Consider the following 23139-nt stretch of genomic DNA (forward strand, 5'->3'; position numbering starts at 1 on the left):
CGACCTGGGTAATACAATATATACAGAACTATTTTCCACCCAAAGTCCAGGTGTCACATCTTACAAAATCCAGTGCCTCGTCGGATCGTGCAACACTGCCTGACAGCACACGGCCTTAAGAACTGATAACACTAAGCCTGGTATCCGCATGAGAAGCCACCTGAATTCTCTGAAAATCAGAATAGCTCTGCACATCTCCTGGGGGACAAGTCACAGTGAGACCACCATGGGTATGGCATCTGCTTGTGCTGCTCTTCATACCCACCTGCTCAGTGACATTTATTAGAGTACAGAGAGGGCAGCCCTCTCCCTGAGCCTAACTACTTTCTACGGTCATTGCAGTGACCCTGGAAAACTGTGAAAACATTAAGCACGTTTCCAGAACAGAAAGCTTAAACGATTGTTTGGAGGAAAAGGCAAAATTGGCAGTCGACAGCTGTATTTACCGGGCAAAAGTATTTTTTACCTTATCTTAGCTGTTACTTAACTACAGCTATTGAGTTTCTAAAATTTTTCCAGTCAGCACCAAGCTGTTATCTTTTTAAACAAACAGAAATGAAGTGTTTATATGTTCTGAAGAAATAACAACTCTGGAGATTATTCACAGTTCTTTTCAATTCAGAGTTAGAATAAGAGATTTTCCTCATTGGCAGGACCCTGGCAAATAGCAGGAGCTAAATACCTGCCACTGTTTTGCACCAAGCACATGCACACGTAGAATACGTCACAGGGCAGGCTGGCAGGTCACCCACGCTTGATGGGACAAAAGTGTGTTCAGAAGAGGACCGACCGTCAGGAAGGGCTGAGGACTCAAGGTACCAGAATTATAATAAAGTCAAAGAGAATGTGAGGTGGTCCTGGGGGGTGTGGATGCTGGAAGAGTCAGCCTAGGACCCAGCGATTCCTACCCAGGAGAAAGGAAAGCACGGCCACACCAAGCCCCGCATACAAGTGCTCACAGCGGCATCACGCATAGCAGCCCAAATGCGGGAACCACCCGGATAGCCACCGACTGATGAGCGTGCGCTATTGCACATGGAATGCTACTCGGCACAACATGTATACAATGTGGGTGAACCTCAAAAACATTACGCTAAGTGGAAGAAGCCAGCCACACAAGAGCACACATTATCTGATTCCATTTACATCAAATATCCAGTGCAGGTAAGTCTATGGAAAGTAGAGTCACAGTCACCTGGGGCAGGGGTCGGACAAAGAGTGACTGTAAACAGGCATGAAGCTTCCTTTTGTGATCATGGGACTGTCCTAAAATTAGACTGTGGTGATGGCTATACAACTTTGTAAATTTACTAAAAATCACTGACTTGTATACTTAAAATAGGCAAATTTGGTGGTATGTAAAACATACCTCAATAAAGCTGTTGATTAAAAAAAGAACACTCTGTGAGGACATCAGACCTGGCTCAGAAGGGAAGTCTGACTTTAAATTTCTGACGGGGAGCAGTTCCAGGTCACGAGAGGGTCAGGGCTGGGACTCTAGGGTGTGTAGCTGGGACATATGGACAGGGTCCTGGAGGCGCCAACCCTGCCTTCCACAGAGCCACCTCTCCTACTTGCTGTGACTGCTCATTGTGGGACACGCGGACTGTGCACCACTGGGAGGCTGAGGCTCTGTCAGGTTTCATTTATGGGTCTCTTTCAACCTCTGAAGGCTGAGACACAATCGTCCTGGTTAGGAGACTACAGTAGCCCTTTTAAACTGTCTTCCTGCTCGGCTGGTGTGGCTCAGGGGTTGAGCATCGACCTAGGATCCAGGAGATTGCGGTTCAACTCCCAGTCAGGGCACATGCCCGGTTGCACGACTCGATCCCCAGTCGGGGGCGTGCAGGAGGCAGCTGATCACTGACTCTCTCATCATGGATGTTTCTTTCTGTCTCTCCCTCTCCCTTTCTCTCTCCGAAATCAATAAAGACATATTTATTTTATTTTATTTTTAGTTTTTATTTTTTTAAAATATATCTTTATTGATTTCAGAGAGAGGAAAGGAAAGGGAGAGACAGAAACATCCATGATGAGAGAGTCACTGATCGAGCCCGCAACCCGGGCATGTGCCCTGACCTGGAATCGAACCCCGATCGCCTGGATCCTAGGTCAATGCTCAACCGCTCAACCGCACTGAGCCACACCCGGCCGGGCAATAAAGACATATTTAAAAATAAATAAATAAATAAACTGCTTTCCTCCATCCACAGCAGCCTGAGCAAGGCGGTTCTGCGGATGAGAGACGAGCTTTCTAGCTCTTAGGAGTCACCTAACCTGCCCCAGGTGTTGGCTGAGTAATATCACCTGCTTCTTGGGTTGTCACTGGGACTAAATAAACACAGAATAGTGGCTTATAAAAACTCCAACTTGGTTTCGCAGGAGCCGCCGTGACGGGCTGCAGGGAGCACCTGAGGCTGAACTTCTGCAGGGCCCCGAGCACGTTCTCCCGGGTGATGATGTCCTTGTCCTCCCTCAGCCGCTCCTCCAGCATCCGCAGCACCTTTGTGCTCTGGGCGAGGTAGAGGCGACCTAGAACACAGCCAGAGGCGAACAAGTTAACTAGGGAAAGAGCTCATCTCGTGTGCCATTCATGCTCCAAAACCACTTTCTATAAAACCTCTGCATGTAACACAAGTAGAGTTTGTACACTTTTAGGTTCTAAAAAACTTACAACATATTTCTTCTGCAAAGTTGGTTTCAGTCAATCAACTATGCAGTGACAGAAAACCACTCTTCTTGGCATCTAAACCTAACTCATCGCAGTGCTCCTGTGGGGGGCCCTGTCCTTGATCCACCTGAACCTGAACCTGAACATCAGATCTAGGACGGGCTGGGGAACCTTCGGGTCATGAGCTGTTAGTCTTTACAACAGAGGCAGCCAAGCAGTGCTTTCTGGCCACACCCCTTGCTCCTTCTGGACATGCCCATGGCCCAGAGAAGCTGGGAACCAGACCTTGAACCCTAGAGTATGGCTTGAACTGTCACTAGCCTGATGTGGACTTGGTGGCTTGATCCAGATGCTAATTTTGAACATAAGTTTCAATCGTAATATATGGATGGTCCTGGCGCATACCCTGGCTTATGATAACTGCTTGCTAGATGGACGGATCAATGCACAGATAAATGAATGGACACATTTTTGGAGCATCATAGTCATAATTTGAAACTCCCTTTATTCATTTTAAAAAGAGCTCAAACAAGGTAGAACTTCGGACACTAATGACACTTTGTAAAATCATTTCAATTTAGTTATGGTGGTGTGTAACCTCTGAAAATTTTAAATCCTCTTGATTTAAGAGGCTGTGGTCTTTTGCAGGAAATGGTACAATGTATATTGGGAACAGCTTTAAAGGTGTCACCAACATTAATTTACTGAAGTAGAAAATTATAGAAAATGTATTATCTGTTATATATCGAAAGCAATCCAAAAAGTACAGTTACAAAACCAGAAGGCTTACAAAAGAAACTCCCAAACCATCAACATTTGTTCTAACACAGTCAACAGCAACATGACAACACCCAATTTTCACAAAAAACCTTAGATGCACTGAACAGGAATAAACTGAGGAAACACATCATCTATAAAAAACTTGGAGAGCACCTGTTTTTAAAGGGAAAACCACATCAGTGAGACCTAGCTCTTCACTGCAGAAAAGTGGGCACCTCACCTTCTGCCAGGGACGCAATGGCGTTGACGAGCCTGGCCATGTACTGGCGCACCACGTCGCTCCTGCCGCGCAGCAGCTGCAGCACGCTCCTCTGCGGGGCACAAAGGGCCAAGGACAGGGAGTCAAAGAACAGTGAGCGGCAACAGGGCCCCTCTGCGGCCTGGGGCTCTCCCTCGGCCTGCATTTATTACAGGTGAGATAGACTAAAGCCAAGTAGGTCATCTGGAAACCTTGACTGCCAACTGATTTTTTCTGATCTGATGAATATCAGTTATTCAAAGTTTTAAATTAAAAGGATTATATGATGGGTACTAGACTTATTGGGGTGGTCACTTCCAAAGTTATATAAACGTCTAATCACTATGCTGTATACTGAAACTAATATAATACTGTGTCAGCTATAATTGAAAAATAAAAAATTATTTAAAAAAAGAATTACACAAGGCATTAGAACAGTGACTGACACAAAGTCAGTGATATCGTTTGCTCTTATTGGTCTTTTTCCAGCTTAGAAGGACAGATCCAACACACGCTTCCAATTTTGCTCCTTGAAACCACAGTAAAACTCTAGTAAATGGATTTTTAAGAATGACACATATACTCAAGATCACAGAGAACAGCAAAAGAAATTATAACAACACACTTTTGGAATTGGGAAGACAGAGGGAAACAGACTTGGCAGACTCAAGAATTCCATGTGGGCAATGAGGAGGGGACCCCACTTACATCACTTACCCTCAAAAGGCTCGAGAGCGGGGAAAATAAGAATGAATGAATGAACAAATGAATGAAAACTGTTGAAGGAGCAGCTCATGCTGCTCCTACACCACTGTCCTCCTCTCACCAGAGGCTGGGTGTTCTCCTGCTAAGGCAACATAAGGGTCTCCGGATGGGGGACACAGGCCCAGGCGAGCAGGGCTTCTACATCAAAATGGGGGGGGGGTGTCTAAAGAGCCACCCCCAGTCCTCTTCACCTACCTGGCTCCCAGAGCACTGGCAACCAGACCCTTCCCCTTTAGGGGGGAGATCAGAAGACTGTCCCTGGAGGAAAATGACTGGCCTGAGTGGAAGAACTACAGGTCCTGAAGCCACCTGCTCCTGACAGATGGCCCACCTGGCTCACCCTCAGTGGAGATCTCCATCCACAGCCCTACCCTCATACTCAGAATTTCCTACTGGCTTTTCAGTCCCCCTCTCTAAACATCAGGAGATAACCAAGGTCTACCAGAAACCCAAGGGAAGTTTCTAACATGGAAAATAGGGCCAAAATAAACGGTGCAGGAACAAAAGCAAACTCGGAGGAAATGAGACTGTGCAGGGATAAGAAAACTAAAAATAAACAAAAATTTGTCACTAATATACTTAGAGATATCAGAAGCTAATTGTATCCATGAAACAACAGAATGCTATAAAAAAGGAAATGAAAAACTTGACAGAATGGTTGGAAAATAAAGATGAGAAAAATCTCTCAGAAAGTGGGGTAAAAAGAAAAATATGAGAGAAAAGATAAGAAAATTAGAGAAACAGTTCAAGAGGTCCAGCACTGAGAGAGAGCAGAGACTCACCAACACACCAGCTCAAGAGAAGTTCCCAGAACTAAGGCTGTCAGATTGAAAGGGCTCAAGAAGTGCCCCAAACAGTGAACCTTTCAAAGTAGAGCTCATGAAAGGTATCGTCTAACAGGGGGCAGGGCAGGGGTCTGAAACCAGTTCGTCTCACTCCAAACCCCATACTTGTCCCACTAGAACGATCTGGCCCAGAGTCACATACAAATACAGTGTTAGACACACTTTAAGGCAGGCCCAGGTGGAAAACACTGAATTTGTGCCCTGGCCAGGTGGCTCCGGTGGCTGGAGCATCGTCCTGTACACCAAAAGGCTGTGGGTTCTGTTCCCAGACAGGGCACGTACCTAGGTTGTGGATTCCCCGGCTGGGGTGTGTATGGGAAGCAACAGGTCCATGTTCCTCTCTCACATCTGTTTCCCTCTCTCTCTCTCTCTGCCTTCCTTTCTCTCTAAAAATCAATAAAAACATATCCTCAAAAAATAAAAAATAAAAAAAGAAAAAACACTGAATCTGCTCACCTACCTTTCCTAAGTCATGCTCAATCCCAGGACTCATGGTAAAGGAAGGTGAGGGAAAGATCTGGGAATCTGAGACAAGGAAAAATGGCAGAACCGAGCTCCACAGTTGAGTGCAGCAGATCTAACTTGTTCAGGGCTCTGTATTAGATGTGAAAAGTGGGCTGACATCCAGGGTGAAGAGCAGATCTAAGGAGCTAACAGAAGCCCAGGCTGACGTTCAGTCACCGGGCTGAAAATATGCAGAAAATGGAAGCCCCCCAGCTGCTAGGACCATTCCCAGGAAAGCGAAGGCCCTGCTGGGCTCGGGCTGCGGCTCGCCCACCTGGCCGTGACCGTGACAGTCCAGGAGGTCGTTGCTGACGTAGGCCTGCAGAACGGTCTCCCTCTGCTCTCCAGGATGGGATGTGGTCAAGCGCTGGAATGAAGAAAAGCAACAGTGATATGTCTGACTGTGGAGGAAAATGTTCATGGAGTGGGTGTGTTTTAAACAGCTGTCCCAGTAACTACACATTTAACCAAACAAAATAAGTAGTATGCTGGGGAGCCAGGTAAGCAGCCAACCAGTCCATTAATAAGAAATTATGATGTACTTTTAAGTGGACGAGGTGGGGGGTAGAAGTCAACTTACACGTATGAAATCTTCAGGGAAGTAAAGTGGAAACATGCCTGGGTTGTGCGTGTGCAGAAAAGGGAGAGCTCGCCAACACCTGAAGAGGATTTTTTGTAGAAAGGGGCTCAAGAGTTGGCCCCTGAAGGATGAGCAGACTGTCAGCCAGCACAAGGAGGTGACTGTGGTGGGGGTGGGGGCCAGCTCAGTGAGGCGGGACGTACAGGGGAGGGCACAGGGAGGCTGTAGGGGCTCTGAACGAATGCCATACCGACAAGCTAGACTTTATCCTATTGGGCCTGACACAGCAATGCTGTGTGCGTGTGCGTGTGTGTGTGTGTGTCTGTGTAGCTGGGTAGAATTTTGTGGATTTTGAAAAGCCTAAGTGTGTTATGTTAAGTTAGAATTTACTTACTGCCTGTAGGGCTGGAAGACAAATGGTGCCCGGAGAGCATGTGAAATGGGTGTGTGCTTGTGCACATGGGCTGGGCTAGAGTGAGTCAGGGTGTAAGAAAGCCAAGCAACTCAAGTGAGCCAATATCCTCGCTTTTGCAGGAAAATCTTACTAGATAAAGATCCCTGTAAATAATGGTAGATAAAATTCACATAAACTAAAGCTCTCTGGGGTCCTCAGTAGTTTCTGAGAGAGTAAAGGGGTCTGAAACCAAAGAGCCCGAGAACATTGATTTAACCATGATCAATCTGAGACAGGGGGCGAGAAGCAACAATTTATACTTTATTTTCCCTTACAGACGTGGTAGGTTTCACCCCGAGGTCTGCTGGCGTGGCCACATGGTGACAGCGAACACCGAGGGCTTTGTGGATGTGCACCGTGAGAAGGATGCCGTGCTGACACGCCGACCCCAGCAGCTGTCAGTGTGGCTCCTGATCAGGAAAGGGACAGATGACAGGGGAGTCTCTACGGCCTAGAAACTGCTTATGTGAAACTACCTCAGGAAGGCAATGGACATGGTGAAGTCAACGTAGGAGATTTTAAAGACAGGCCAAGGCTACCTTCAGAGCTGTTTTCACTTTAGCTCTTGATGTCAGCAGGCAGCAGGAAGAAAGATTTTTAGTAGATGGGTGAAAGGATGCAGTAAGGCAGCAGCCCAGGAAATCAAGTCTTTTTTTTTCAGCTTCGTGGGAAAGGTACGTACCCAGCGCAGAGCCTGCAGCAAGAAAGCTTTCAAGCGGTCGCTCCCCAAAATCAAATCCTTCTTCAGCTTCTCATAATCCAAGGAGGGCAGCAATGGGACATCCTTCAGTTTCCTACACAGCAGCATAAGTTCAAAGAGAAAGAAGTGGGCAAAGGGCATGTTCAGTATACTCCTGAGGACCCTGACACCCACTCTAGAGCTGCTCTGACAGAATGGACCAGCAGAGGTCTGGTTGCTTCTTCTGTGCTCCTAGAATTAACGCCAGGCTTCCAGAGAGGCCTGGGTTCCAGGCTCCCTACCCCGCTTCCAATAGCTCACTCTGCCTTTCCTGCTGTAGGAACTAGGGCTCTGCATAGCATTTTTCCTGAACAGGTTTGGAAACCACTGCATTCAGATTAGGCCAGGGCTCCCTGTCCCCCATGTGGAGGAATCGCCCTGGAGGTGTCATGACCTTTCACCAACATTCCTGAGCGAAGCCCAAGGACTACTAGCATCAGCAGGCCCTGGAGTTCTACCTAAGACCTGCAGGACTGAGCTGGGAGACTGTGAGGACAGTCAGGGGTCGGGAAACACCTCTGAAGAGTAGGTGCACAGTCGCCCCTCCACAGAGGCAGAGGGCGTGGTGAGGAGGTGTTGAGGGACACGCACCTGTGAGACAGGCAGAAAGGAGGACAATTTGCAAACCTTCCTCAAGAGGATTCTAAGTACAGTGGTACCTCGGTTTTCGAACATCTCCGTTGGTGCACATTTGGGTTTACAAATGCCATAAACCCGGAAAGAAGTGCTTCGGTTTTCGAACACACCTCGGAAGTCGAACATGCCACGTGGCTTCTGCTGAGGGCAACATCCCGAGGCCCAGCTGTTGGCTGTGGATCCCTCGGTTTTTGAACATTTCAGAACTCGAACGGGCTTCCGGAATGGATCACATTCGAAAACTGAGGTGCCACTGTAAAGACCTCAGAGGAAGTCAGGTTCCAGATAAGAGATCTCTGTTCAGAGGTGTACACAGTGCAGATCTCCCAGCACCTGCTCCAGGTCGGCTGGAAACAAAAGGAACCAGTCGATTTCCTGTCACTAAAACAAGTTCTTCACAATTTGTTTTGTTGTTTTGTTGACTAGAAGATTGGAGTGTATTGAAAAACAGATGAAAACGTAATGTGGTCTGTGGTCTGGTTAACAGTACTGTATCGGTGTTAATTTCTTTGTTAATTTCAATGTTGATTTCCTGGGGAGGAGCATCTCCTATTTTACACAAAAAACGGTAAACCCTCATACACGGGCACACTGATTATTTTGACACTTTTTTTTCCTGAGGCAGATACTATTGTGAATATAAAAACTAATAAAAATACTTTTTAAATTCCAGTTGATAAATAACTGGCCAGTATTCTTTAAAAGTGTCAAGGCCATGAAAGAAAAGCCTAAAGAACAATGTCAAATTAAAGGAAACTAAGACATGACAACTGAATCAGTATGTGATCCTGGACTGGATGCTGGCCAGACAAAGGACACAGGGGACACTGGCAAACGGGTAACAAGGGCTGTGGATTAGATGGTCCTATAGCAGTGTTCATTTTCTTATCTGATAACTATATTGGGCTTGCGTAAAATATTAACACTGGGGAATCTGGGTGAAGGGCACAGGGACTGTCTTTGTATTGTTTTTGCAACTCTGGAATTATTTCAAAATAAAAAATAAATTTTTAATTTAAAATTTAAATAGGCTCTTGCTCTAGGCAGAAGAAGTTCCATTTGTAAAGCCAGGTTTGATAATGTTCTGTGGCCGAGGAGGCCAATTAAATTTATTGCCAGCAAGGTTGCCCACCAAGCCCCCGTTCCCGTGGCCGACCCTCTTCACCGCCTCTGCCAGCTACCTGCCTGCACGCTCCGCGGTGACCCTGTCTCTCAGATCACCGGGAGTAACGAGCAAACACGGAAAGCTGACCAGGGCCCCAGCTGCACTGCTTGGTACACAGTAACTCATTTTTATCCTCACAACGATCCAGTGATAGTTACTATCACTATTCCCACTTTACTAGTGAGGAAGCTGAAGTGGACTTTACCCCAGCAGTGAGCTCCTAAGCACATGACGAAGCCGCCATCTGAAGAGAACCAAGCGCAGGGTCAGCGTTGGACTCAGGCCGGACAGAGGCAGGGGGAATGTTGTGTCCATCTCAGGGGTCTGAGTAACCTCACAGCACCCTCCCCCCAGGCCTGGCTCAGAGGACCCCAAACCCTCCCTCGTCCCCACATCCCTGCCAGAGGTGCTCCGCCTCCTTGCTACTGCAACACACATGCCTGGGGGAGGCCCTGAGCATCAGACACCCCCATGGCGACAACACAATAGGTTTGGATAGAAATGCTCAGGCTCATACAATGCTATCCTGTGGCCCCTCAGCAGGGAACACGAACTTTAGGCATTGCAGCACTGCTGACTGCCTTGTAACGGTAAATTAAATTGATTTCTAGAGAATACTACAGGAACTACTCAACAAGTTTTTCCATTGGATGCTACCCCACCAAAATAAACAGAATTAACATTAAGAGAGTCTTCTATTTTAACTATATTATTTATAATTACTGGTATTTCCTTTACTATCCATGTGGAGCTCAGCTGTTTGGATGAACACTTGTTAAAGTTGCTTTGAATTCCAGTTTTACCCACAGCTGTCCCACAATAACAACTTCTAAGAGCAATTACTTACATGGGTGCCAAGGAGGCTCTTAACATGGTTGAAGCCTGGGGGGGGGGGGCAAACAGAAAAGAACAGGCTGTGTTAAACACTGAGAGCAATGCGCTGACCCTAAATCACTGTGTAGCACAAAATCAACAGACTTGCTGAGAATTCTCCAACCATAATCACATATGATTTAAAAATTAGCCCAAGCCAAAGTTAATCAATACACTACTGATGCACTTCCCAAGCCACCCACCCCTTGGCTTGTGGCTACTCCACTCCAAGGAACAATCTATAAAAAAAATGGGTGGGTTCTCCTGACCAAACTTAAAGCTGTCTGGTCAAAGACAGCAGAGAGAACGAAGCAATAAAAACCATTTAATGATCCTGTTCTTTTCTTTATTAAGATTTTATCTTTGAGAATAAAAAGAACACAGTGTACTTCATACCAAGTCAAACACTATACAAGTTTTTATAGAAAAAAATAAACAATACCCCTCCCACCCCACTCCCTCTAATCCCGTCTATTGGTCAAATCATTTCCCACTTCATGGGCATTCACACTGGGCCTTCTTTTTTGGGGCCACTATAGGCAATGTTATATTAAACATATACTAAAATACAAATCACCAAAAGCTATGTGTGGCACATGTTTGAACTGTCTCAAATCAAGTGTAAAAGGTATTTTGAGAAAACAGGAATCTGCACACATACCGCCTTGGCATTATTACATAATACCAGGAAATTAGTGTTGGTTGTATTAGGCATTGTGGTCATGACCTGGTTTGTTTTTTAAAGCCCTTGTCTGTTAGGGATATATACTGAATTATCTACAGGTAAAATTATATGTTTGCAATAGGTTTTAAAGAACTCCAGGGGGAAAAAAGTTACATAAGAGAGGAAATCTCAGCCATCTGCGGGGCCCTTGATGTCACCACAGACCGCAGCTGGTCATGATCCAGTTATCATGCTGGTCTGTGATTATCTTTCAGTCACTGGTGTCCTTCTCTTTCAGCAGACACTGAGCCCCATGACAGTGGGAGGCAAGTCACCCTCGTGTCTCCAGCGCCCGGAACAGTGCTTGGACAAACAGAGGCACTCAACCGTTTGTCGTATGAGTGAATGAGCAAAGACTGACTTTGAAAGCGGGCATTCCAGAATCCTGGCCTGGTTTCCACACTGGCCCTGGCCGATGACCTTTCTCTGCTGCTTCCCTCCGCAGGATCTACAGAGTGGGCAGGTTCCCACATGGGAGTCACCACTGCCTGCCTTTAAAGGGCTCATGATCATGTATGTTTTTTTATTTTTTAACCCCTGATTTTTTTTTTTTAAATTAAAGGGCAGCAGGGGCACAGCGAAGGCAGGACGCCTGGCAAGCGACTGTGAGGGGAATGATTACTAGGAGAGGTTAAAGAACACAGAGGGATACGTAAGGAAAGCGAAGAGCAATGGAAGCAAGGACCAGAGGAGCATCCCCACTGTAGAAGGGAGGCTGCTATGCCAACGCTGTGACAAGAAGGGGGACTGACACAACATGAACTACAGGGCTGTCCGTGCAGGAGCAGACAGCTGGAATGGAAAACTGGGAATGAGATTTGGAAATGGAACTAAGTAGGTGGAGAGGGCCTGAGCGTCGGAATGTGCTCATAGGTTCTACAGAAGCTTCTTAGGCAGGAGCCCCTCGGGCTCATCAGGTCACTGAGGTCACCTGCTTTGTGGCTCTGAGAGCAGGGAGCTGGGCATGGTGCACAGCACACCCACACCAGTGAGGATGCTGAGGCTGGGGTGCTGGAGCTTCTCGGGGCTTCTGGACCATAGCTGAGCCTGGGGGAATAGAGGGGCATCAGATCATGGAAGACTCTGGACTCCATGCTGAGCATTTTGGACCTGAAGCAATAACAGATATTAAGCAAGGGAGTAGCATGATCAGATGCCTGTAGGCACCTAAATCCTTCCTGAAACATGAAGGCAGAAATAAGTAAGATGCATCCGGAAAGGTTACTCCGGCTCCTATGTGAGTGACAGAAAGGCAAGAGCTTTGAGACAGAGACTATTGGGCAACATTGCTTTAAGCCAGGACAGAAACAGAGAAGTCCGAACAAACATAAAGCAACAGGGAGGAAGGGAGGAAGCCTCCTCAGATCCTGATGAGGGCCTGCACACAGGGCAAGGGAGAGGGGAGGGCCTCGGATGGTTCCCACGTGCTCCCTGGAGTGCCGTTCAGGAGACAGAAAACACGAGGCGGGGGCGGGGGGGAAGGGGAGGGGAAGACCACCTATTTGAAGGAAAAGATGAGCCTGGTTTAGACTGAGACAATGTGACATTAAGTCTGGGCCTGGAGGTCAGGGGAAGGGCTGAGCTAATGGCATAGTTACCCTCTGTCACTAACGTTCTACCAACTGGTTGAGATCAAAGGTGTTCAAGTCCTCACGTCACCAAGGTAAGTACAGGTACGTGACAGGCACTGGTGTGTGAGGTGCAGCAGGGGCAGGGAGCCAGGTGTGCTTCTCCTCGACGTGCCGAGCTCCGGGCCCAGAAAGGCTGCCTCGAATCGCGGTGGCAATGCTGGCAGAGGGCACGCGCCTTGCCAAGGCTTGAGAAAACCACAGAAGGGTGGACCCAAGGGCTGAAGATGTTGGCTGCCAAGCCAAAGCCATGGTCCCTACAACAGGGCGCTTCAGGAAGAATCCTACGCAGCAGAACAAGGCCACAGTCAGTTTCCTGAGCTGCTCTAGGCCAGCATGGAAAAGGCTGCCCCACCCCTCCTCCCAGCCCCTGCCCATTTTTATTGCTAACAAAGGTGACTGATCTGGAAGTAGATGCTTCTAAGATTCACAGGCCCTGAGCCCTCAATATATTTAATGCTCTCACACCTGGGAGTATTTTAACTTGTGTTTCCTGTGAGGTCTACCTGGAGTGTTGAAGAAAGGAAAAGACAAATGGGCCGATTTTTCCAGGTGTGTTAAAATAGAAACTCCCCCATCCAATGAATCCATAAACCCAGAGGTGCCATTCGGTGGGCCTTGGGATTCACCCAGGGAGCTACGCTCAGGTTTCCACCTTCAGGCTGTCTCTGCACTCATGCTTGCTCAGTGCAAACAGGGGCCTAATAAGAGCAAGACAGAGCAAGGTGCTTTCAGATGCTATATGCAGCACACAAAGACGCATGTTACATCACTAGAAACAGCAAAAAATATAAAGGCTGCCTACATGTCGGCTAGAATAATGGGTATGAGCCATGCTGTTCCCAATTAAAACTCGAGGAGATAAGGGAAATACAAACATGTAAAAGGATATGGAAGGCTTACCAAGGCACTGCTAAGAGACAGCTGCAGAACGCTATGCGCAATAAAACCTCCATCATATATAATTTCTGAAGGTCTGGAAGCGTGCATGGGAAAGGTTACCGAGGGAGGAAGGTGATGTGGAGTGAGTGTGAGGGAGGGATGGGGCTTGGGTTACCGAGGGAGGAAGGTGATGTGGAGTGAGTGTGAGGGAGGGATAGGGCTTGGGTTTTGTTCCATTTACTACTAAACTGTTATATGTATTACTTGTGTAACCTTAGAAAACACAGTCTCTACCTCTTGTGCCCTGAGGAAGAAGCTTCTCCTCTTACTCCTATCACTAGATTCCTGATCAGATGAAAGCAGGTTGATCTCAGAGGATTGGTAAGGACTGAGGTTAGGGTGGTGACAGGCAGTCAAACTGGAAGAGGCCCTTGGGACAGCTCTCTTCTCAAAAAGATAAATAAATAAATAAATAAATAAATAAATAAATAAATAAGTAAATAAATAAATAAATAAATGATTCCCATTATCAGTCCTCCGGGAGCACCTGGATCTAACCGCCAGCTCACATAATGGAGCAGATTTTTGAACAGTTACCTGGGCATGAGCTAGGTAGAATGGAAACACATTTCCTCCCACTCACGGCATTTCCTTTACCCTCACCCTGCCCGACCCTCTCACTCCGGGCAAGGAGCCTCTCAGAGAGCACAGGTTGGTTCTGCTCCCGGTAGTAGTGATGGTGGTGGTGGTGGTGAGAGGCTTGGACAGAGCTGCCCATGACTGGGTGGGTACATTTTTTTAATTCCAGGGTACAAAAGTAGGAAACCATCAGTTTCCTGGGTATACCTAAATTCCACAGATAAACCTCTGAAGAACTTAAAGAATGTTCATGTGCTGGAGATGCATCTCTCTCTTAAGATAACTGCTTGTCATGCTTAGAAAGAATGCTTCATTTTTCAGACCACCAGGCACCCATTATCCAGACCACTGGCCACCTGGGAGACTACCATCCTGAGCCAATCCGTGGGCTAAGAATGCAGGACTGACTTTTCTCAAATGTAGCTTTTTACTATTAAAACTCTTAACTTTTCTTTCTCTTTTGGAACACTCTGGGGATTCCCCAGTTGTGTTTTCAATTTGCAAATCCTAAGACCTTTGAATAAAACATCATTTTTAATTAAAAGAAAAGGGGGGAAACCAACCTGTCTACAAATAAAATCCATATTCTCCAATATAAGCTTTGTAAGGATCAATGAGGACATTTTCAGCTACTTCTCCCTTTATTCTTTCGTTCTCTTTTTCAGCTGGTGTAGATCTCAGTGGGGGGAAGCATGCTATTTTCTGAGCCCTTTTAAAGGTTCAACAGTGAATGAGGTTGCAGGAGGCCAGATTTTTAACAGCCAGATTCAAAAGCCAGTATCAAAGGCACTAAACTTTGTGGATACCAGCAGTTTTCTGACGGACCCAGCCAAGCCCCTCCTCAGAGTGTGCTGAAGCGGAACACTGAAGGTCAACAGAGCCCCCAGACGATGCTGAGCAAGACCACCCAAAAAAGAGGCTGGGCTGTGCCCACCTATTGATCTCGAAACTGATTAAACTGTTTGGACTGAGAGTAGAATTTATTCCCTTAAAAAAATAAAAAAACAACTTTCTCCTTCAAAATCCAAATCCTATCAGTTTAGTCACTAGACATCCCACCTAAAATGTCCCAAGTCCCTCTTCACACACTATAAATCTTACATCCTGCATCAACTTCAGGCGTACCTAACCAACGACAATACTCTTTTATACTTTCACCGTGACTCACATCTGCTTTGTATCATCATCTTGTAGGCAAATCTCCTAGGGGCAATAAAAGATTATTGGCAGCTTTTACTGTCTGTTCCTAAGTTAATGGCTCAGTAAAAGGAAAATGGTTGTGAGCCCAGGTAAACAGAGCTCTTCCCCTCTCCCATTTTCTAAGGCTGAGGATCTGCACCTTCATGGCTCTATAACAGGAAGGAGGGTGGGACTAGCTCTGGACAAATGATGTACACTTCTAACGGGATAAAATGTCAGCAATGCTGTGCACCTTCTCCCTTCCAACTGCTCCTTATTAACATGACAGCAGTTTTAAACAAGCTGATGTATCACTCCACCATCGGAACATGGAAATACAGGCATTCCTGTTGTATGCAAGACAGGATGGGACTTCACACCACAAACCTCAAATTAACGAATAAATGGAGGGCAGGGAAGAAGGGAGAGGCCCTATTAGATACAGATCCTGTCAGACTCATTACTGCTGAACAGCCATCCCTTTCTGTAAACACTCTGCTCCACACTGACTTCACTGTACAGTGTACATAGAAGTCCACCCAGCCAGGCGTCAGGGGTGTGGCTTAAAGCCCCTCATCCTGGAGGGCGCACGAGGAGATTCCTCTTCTGAAACCCAGGTGTCTGTGTGCTTTACTGACAATTTAAAAATGGCCAGTTCTCTAAGTTGTGTGCCTGCTAAAAAGCCCGTGGCCACATCCTGAAGCACATACTCTGCAGCTCTGAACACCATGTGTCCGTGCAAGGAGCGGCCCATACAACCCACGGCTCTGAGCCATTTCTGCATGCGCCCCGGGGACGTGGTCAAGGACACCTGCTCTTCCCCATGTTACCACGTCCTTTCTGCGAAGATCCACGAGAGAAACTGCCATCAGGTCTTGGCACCAGAATAACCACATGAAGCAGTTGTCTGACCTCCCGTGTTCTTTAAAAGATGTGCCTAAGCCCTGGCTGGTTTGGCTCAGTGGTTAGTGTTGGCCTGCGGACTAAAGGGTCCCTGGTTCGATTCTGGCCAAGGGCACGTACCTGGGTCGCAGGCTCGATCCCCAGCCCTGGTTGGTGCACGTGTGGGAGGCAACCAATCGATGTGCCTCTCTCACATCGCTGTCTCTCTGTCTCTCCCTCCCTTCTACTCTCTCTGAAAAGCAACGGAAAAAACATCCTTGGGTGAGGATTTAAAAAAAAGTGCTTAAAAATGTTTTAAATTATAATAGTGACACACCTACCTGGAAAAAGTTCACCGTCCACAGGGCACACAGGAACCTCAGTGACGCTGAAAGGGTCTATTTTGGGAATTCGTGGCAGACACTCATTTTACTGCTGTGCTTTCTAGGCTGCACGTGTAGCACAAGTACTCATGTAGCAAACAGTATGTAACATATTATGGAAATATTTTCTCTTCCTTTATAAGTAAATCACATAACTGCTCACACGTCCCTTTTTGCACGAGCCGCTGGAGAGCTCAGAGCCAGATCTGTGCTGCCTCTCCAAGTGTACAGCAACCTACGACACGCGTTTTTGTACCAGCCTTAGCCCCGGCTTTTATCATTCCTACGCTTATCTTCTTCTAACCACGCTTTACTTTTCCCCAGTGTTACTGAGATACTGACATAACACCGTGTGAGTTTCAGGCGTGCCATGTGATGAGCTGGTGCCTGTACGCACCGGGAACTGATTACCACCACAGGGCTCGTTAATATGTCCATCGCTTCATGGAGTTACCTTTCGTTTCTTGTGGCGAGGACATTTAAGATCTACTCCTTAGCAACTTTCAAGTATACAGCAAGTATACAGCACAGTACTGTTAATAACAGTCACCATGCTATACATTAGATCCCCAGAACTTACTCATCTATAACCAGACGTTTTTCCCTTTGACCAACATCTCCCCATTTGCTCCACTCCTGGCCCCTGAAAACCATCAGTCTACTTTCTGTTCCTATGAGTTCTAACCACAATTGCTTTACTTTTACTTTCTATTTTTTCATTTCTCATATTTGTGTTTTCTCATGTTATAATAATAAGCTGCTTCAAATCTCCCAGAGAATGAGGCAGGGAATAAATTATTTTTTATTTAACACTACAAAAGGCCCTAATATTTTTATGGCGATCCTAATGCTGATGTGCAAACCCTTGATTAAAAGTTGTGGCTCTGGCCCACAGGGGTGCCTCAGCATCCCCTGGCGCCTCCTTCCTAATCTAAGGCACCTGGCTGCACCCACTCAGCCCCTGGACCGGGCAGCGGGGTGGTATGAGCCCCAGGGCCCTGCGGTCATGAACTCTGAAAACTTCCCCGGGAGACACAGGCACTTCCTCCCCCGGTTGGGAACCCCAACCACAGCGCAGCCTCCAGATGAGCTCGCTTAAGGACGCAACATCACCTATGTAACATGTGGCCCGGATGCCAACGTGAATCTAATCACAAGGAAAATCAAACACAAAAGGAGAAATGTTCTATTTTTAAAAGAGGAAAAGGGCTATATTCCCCTAAAATGTCAATGTCATGAAAGTCACAGAAGGCCTGCGGGAAGATTCAAGGGTAAAGAAGCTGAAGAGAGGTGACTACAACGCAGCCCATGGCCCTGGGTACCAAGGCAGGGAGGAGGCCCTACGGACGTGAACGGCTCGCCTCACACCCTGGAAAATGCAGACTGGGGAAGAAAAAGGAACCGGTATCAAATCTGTCGAAGCTGATAATCACGATCCACAAGACAATATCCCTATTAAGAAATACACTCCACTGAAGAAGTTAGGAGTAAGGGGCCCTAGTATGTGCAGTTTGTCCTCAAATGGTTTGGAAAACAGATCGTGGGTGTGGGTGTGGGTGTGTGTGGAGGGAAAGCAAACCAATCAGTAGATAAACTGCCAGCAGCTAAATGGGGTGAAGGGTATACAAAGTGTCCTGTGATATTTTTGCAGCTCTTCTGTGTTTGCAGTTATTCCAAGTAAAAAGTTAAAAAAGGAAAAAAGGAAGCCCCACTGTAGCCCAGGCACTCCCAGAATCTTAGAAAGAGAATCGAGTGTCCTTCGCATCCTACCCATTCACTCACTGGTGCCAGCGCTTGGCACCCACAAGCAGCTCCGCTGGGTGAGCAAATGCGCCCGGTGGCCAGGAGGCCGTCTCCCAACTGCTCGCTCCTTAAAAACCGCCTTCTTTCCTTCTGGGAACGTACAGACCTCCAAAGCCAGATGAGGTGCGGACTCTGAGTGCTACTTTCTCCTGCCCTGTCAGTTTTTTAGTTATGCTATTTCAGGCCAGGGGCACAGAGCCTCACCGTCCCAGGCCTCGTGAAGTCCATGCTGTGAGCCAGGCTCTGCCGCATCTGGTTGCTGAAGAGGCGGACGCAGACGCTCTGCAGGTACTCGGGAGTGATCTGCAAAGAGGACACGAGTGTGGCTGGTGGAAGGATGAGATCCACCCAGGGGCAGTGGAGGCGCCCTGGCAGTCACAGCTGTCTCACGGCTCTCTGTAAGGGCCAGAGAGGAAACTGTGCTCTAACTCTTGAAAGTTGAAGCACCACCAATGCCCTTCTAAATGTCGAAAACGTGGGCACTTTTCAGTTCTAGTTTTCTAGAGTTTTCTATGGCTTTTTAGACTTCGGATCAACCCCTTACTCCTGATACTGTTTCCTCCTTTGACTTCTGGAACCACTTCTCTAACAAGGAAAATTGGTTATGTCACTTTCTTGCTTAAAACAGATGGATGAGGAAAGGATATGAATAAACTGACTGAAAAACAAAATATAAATGGGCAGGAAACACATGAAAATATACTCAGCCTCCGAAATATTAAAGAAGTGTACACTGAAGCATTCAGAATACTAAGTTTTACTTACAAACAGGCAAAGATTTCAAAGTATAATCATGTCTGTGTTGGCAAGCATGTGGAGAAGGAGACACCTGGATACACTGCTGGAGGTCAAGGGTGGGTAGGCATTGTTGAAATCTTAGGAGAAATAATTTGGTATATACATCAAAGCCCATAACCTTTGACCTAGCAATTCCATTTTTAGGGTTATGGACATTCAGAATACTAAATTTTTGCTCGGCCGGCTGGGCTCAGCGGTTGAGCATCGACCTATGATCCAGAAGATCGTGGTTTGATTCCTGGTCAGGGCACGTGCCCAGGTTGCAGTCAGGGCACATGCCCGGGTTGCAGGCTTGATCCCCAGCGGGGGAGGCGGGCATGCAGGAGGCAGCTGATCAATGATACTCTCTCATCACTGATGTTTCTCTCTCTTTCTCCCTCTCCCTTCCTCTCTCTGAAATCAATTAAAAACATATGAAAGAAAAAAATCAGGTAGAGAAACAAAGGCACGGGAGATAACATGTCAGGAAAAAATGTGTAAAATACTGCAAGCAGCATAAAAAGCCAGCTTGGTCTCCTGTGTGCACGCTGGCTTTGTGAGAGGCAGGGGCATGGCTGGGAGTGGCCAGGAATCTCGTATTAACGTGGTTCGTGCCCATAATACATCTTTATCTCAAGAAGACGTGAACCCTTGGGGGTCTTCCTTACCATCTTGCCGCTGACCGTTGCCTCCAGAGAATCCACCAGCTCTGCTGTGACCCCGATGAGGTTGTGGTAGTCCGCCTGGATCTTATTGTACCGTTTCAGGTATGTCATCGACCTGCGCTCAGCTTCTACCAACTGCTGGTGGAGCTGCTGCAACATTTCTAGGGAAACATTTATATTAAAACAAAACAAAACAAAACAAAAAACAATTAAAAAACCCCACAGAATAAAAATAAGTATATTCCCCTCAGGGGAGTACCATGCCCACTATCATATTTTGCTGTAACAAGGGACTTGACACAGTGTTTAGCACTTTGCTTCTATTTCATGCCACATTTAGTTACAAAGTGCTTTGCATTCACTCATTTTTTATTTCTCTCTGGCAGTTCAACTAAACCCTCTCTGGTTTTCCTAACAAAAGCTACTTCCTGGACTGCACCCCACGCAACTTCTTTTAGTTCTCTTTATGTACAGAAACAAACACAACATTTCGTTCTACAATCAGCTCACACAATGGTTGAAGCAAACCTGCGTCGTTTTCTGTTTCTGCCCTGTGAGGTTGTTTGGGGACAATTCATCACTGCTGGGCAGTGCTTCATTTTAAGTAAAGGTCAGGGTTGCTTGACTGACACTGGAGAAAACAAGAATCCAGGAGATTCCAGAAATAAAGATGATCGAGCTGCACCTTCAGAGACTGATTTTGTGGATACTGGTTGGGGGCTGAGTATCTATATTATCAACAGACTCCCCTGATGGCTCTGACATATGCTACACCTTTAAAAGCTGCTGTCCTAGGTTATCCATTCCTCCTAATTTGTGTCCTAAGCAGCTGTGAGGATCACCCACGTTCAAACTGTATTTCAAAAGCTTTTACTTTTTGCTGATGTCCAGAAGTAAAATATTTTAACTCTTAAGACCCCAAATATCACATAATGAACTATTATTATTACCATTGTTATGTAGCACCCATCAAACCCCAGTAGTGCAAGATAACTTTGAAAGGTCACCTAGCACAAACTTACATTCAGTACTTGAACTTCTGGAGAACATCCCTGGAGGTCCTTTATCCAGCTTCTCCTTAAATATTGTTAGGGGGGGATCACTACCTTCTCCCTACTCTGAATATTATTAAAAAAGCGTTTTCATATGTATAAAATTCAAAATTATATAAACTGGAACTTCCAACAATGAAAATTCTACAGGACTCTGATAATCCCATTTTGTGGTAATGAGTTTAGAGTATCTGTGTGAACTTTCTCAACACATACAAGTGGCAGGTAATGAACAAAGAACCAAAACCCATTTGCTGGGTCAAATGACCTCCTAGACATCAATGTCATCAAGTGGTCCCTCGGTAAAGGGGACCCACAAAGGAACTCTCCCCTCAGAAGCTCACTGTGCAATGAACTAAATGTGAGAGACTGTTTGTGGAACTTTGCCTTGGGAACCCGGCATTGGAATCTGTGAAAGTTTCAAGATATGGTACGTTTCATGGGAAAGACATCCAACTGCCAGCAGCCTGCAGGAAGGGCTGACACGTTTATGACCATTTCCAATACACCATTTCCAAATAGCCTGCTATCCAGAGCCAGCACCTTGCAGACACCTTAGCTGCTGACAAAAAAGACCTGAGCATTATGTAAACTGTTTAAGTCATAGCCCAAAACATCAACTTTACTTCTGAGCATTAAACAGAACTTTACCTCTTTTATCCCATCAAATGTTTTATGAGACAAGGAAATCTAAGCCAAGACCCCTTGCCATGCAAGAGCTCAGCTTTTAATGGAGATGTTTTATTCCATGTTATTTTAACGAAACTGGCTTAGTCATGTCTTTGAAATTTACTGAGATTCTTCATATTTCAAAAGTCCAAAGAACTGCATCCCGCATTTTAAACAAGAGCTGAGCACACTGAAAGAATCCTGTCATTCCAGTGAGCAATGAAATGGTAACAAAAGTGATGGCGACCTTCCCCACAGTTGGTCAAGCTTCCCCTTGCTAACATTCCTCCTTCTTTAGGTGTGCTGCTTTTTAATTTTTAAAGAGATAAGATTTCATTTTTGAGATCCGTTAGATGCTCAAGACAAAATGATACATTTTAAAATATGGAACTGCCGCCCTGGTGGGTGTGGCTCACGGGTGAGCGTCATCCTGCGCACCAGCACAGGAAGGTCCCTGCTTCAATTCCCTACCAGGGCACATATACAGGTTGCAGGTTCAACCCCTGGTAAGGGTGCATATGGGAGGCAACCAATTGATGTTTCTCTCTCTCTGTCTCTCTACCCTTCTCCCTTCCTTTCTCTCACAAAACAATAAAAACATATTTAAAAATAAATAAAATATGGAACTGTTTTTCTAACCTCATGTAAAAACCTAAAACCAGCTACTCGGTCTTCACAATAAAACATACTCTTCCTTCTTCAAATTCAGATATAAATCAACTCTGTTTTGCTAATCCACAAATACTAAAGAAGAGTGTTATGACTCACAACCATAAATATAGGTCACCATCTTTAAAAATATTATTTAGGGCTCTGAACTCTAGAAAAATGAGCTGTTGCTCACTTTCTGAAGGGGCCAAATCGATTAATGCCAGAAATGCTAAAAGATACTGTTTCTGTATCTTTTTTAGATGGCTAGGTGAAAATAATAATCCAATATGCTATGCTGCCAACCCAAGTTTTCACTCTAAACACCATTTTTAATGTAATTCCTTTTAAGAGAATTTCCTACCCCAAGCACTTTTCCTGACGCCTTCAAGAGTATGAAAATCTCACTTTATCTGTGAAACCTTATTAAGACACAGAATATCACCCAACCATTCAATTAAAAACACATCTGAATCTAGAATTAAATGAAATTGGAGGCATGTCTGTCCCTGTGGTCACTGTAGCTGTAGTTTCAGGAGGAGGGGGCAGAGAGGTGACCTCTGGGTATCGTGACTCTTGGCCTGGGCCCAGGGCTGAGCCCCTGGTACGAGTCTCTGCGGCGCTACTCTCTAATCTGCACAGCACAACTGCATTTCAGGATATATTTGGCCACAGAAACACGCTGTGCCTATCAGACTCGATTCTGCTTGGCTCTCCTAAAAAAACTCAATTAAAATCAAATTAAAGAAGCTCGAAAACCCTGTTTTTTGTTTTTTTTAAATATCTTTATTGATTTCAGAGAGAGGAAGGAGAGGGGGAGAGAGAGAGATAGAAACATCACTGATGAGAGAGTCATTGATTACCCTGACCGGGAATCAAACCCCGATCGCCTGGATCCTAGGTCGACGCTTGACCACTGAGCCATGCCCGGCCGGGCAAACCCTGGTCTCCTTGCTGA

At 46.1% G+C, this 23139-nt stretch overlaps 1 protein-coding gene across 1 annotated transcript in view; it reads right to left on the reverse strand.

Moving 5' to 3' along the window:
• The window catches only part of ARMC9 (armadillo repeat containing 9), a 68800-nt gene that overhangs the window by 31505 nt on the left and 14156 nt on the right, over nucleotides 1-23139 (reverse strand). Inside the window, exons 8-14 of the mRNA XM_087819518.1 lie at nucleotides 19816-19973; nucleotides 18575-18673; nucleotides 10225-10259; nucleotides 7520-7631; nucleotides 6078-6170; nucleotides 3672-3762; nucleotides 2412-2532 (exon numbers count right to left, since the gene is read on the reverse strand). Of these exons, the coding sequence (XP_087675644.1) occupies nucleotides 2412-2532; nucleotides 3672-3762; nucleotides 6078-6170; nucleotides 7520-7631; nucleotides 10225-10259; nucleotides 18575-18673; nucleotides 19816-19973 (709 nt within the window). The remainder of the gene's footprint in view (nucleotides 1-2411; nucleotides 2533-3671; nucleotides 3763-6077; nucleotides 6171-7519; nucleotides 7632-10224; nucleotides 10260-18574; nucleotides 18674-19815; nucleotides 19974-23139) is intronic.

This window comes from Miniopterus natalensis, chromosome 8 (assembly GCF_054644295.1).
Source record: "Miniopterus natalensis isolate mMinNat1 chromosome 8, mMinNat1.hap1, whole genome shotgun sequence".
NCBI lineage: Eukaryota > Metazoa > Chordata > Mammalia > Chiroptera > Miniopteridae > Miniopterus > Miniopterus natalensis.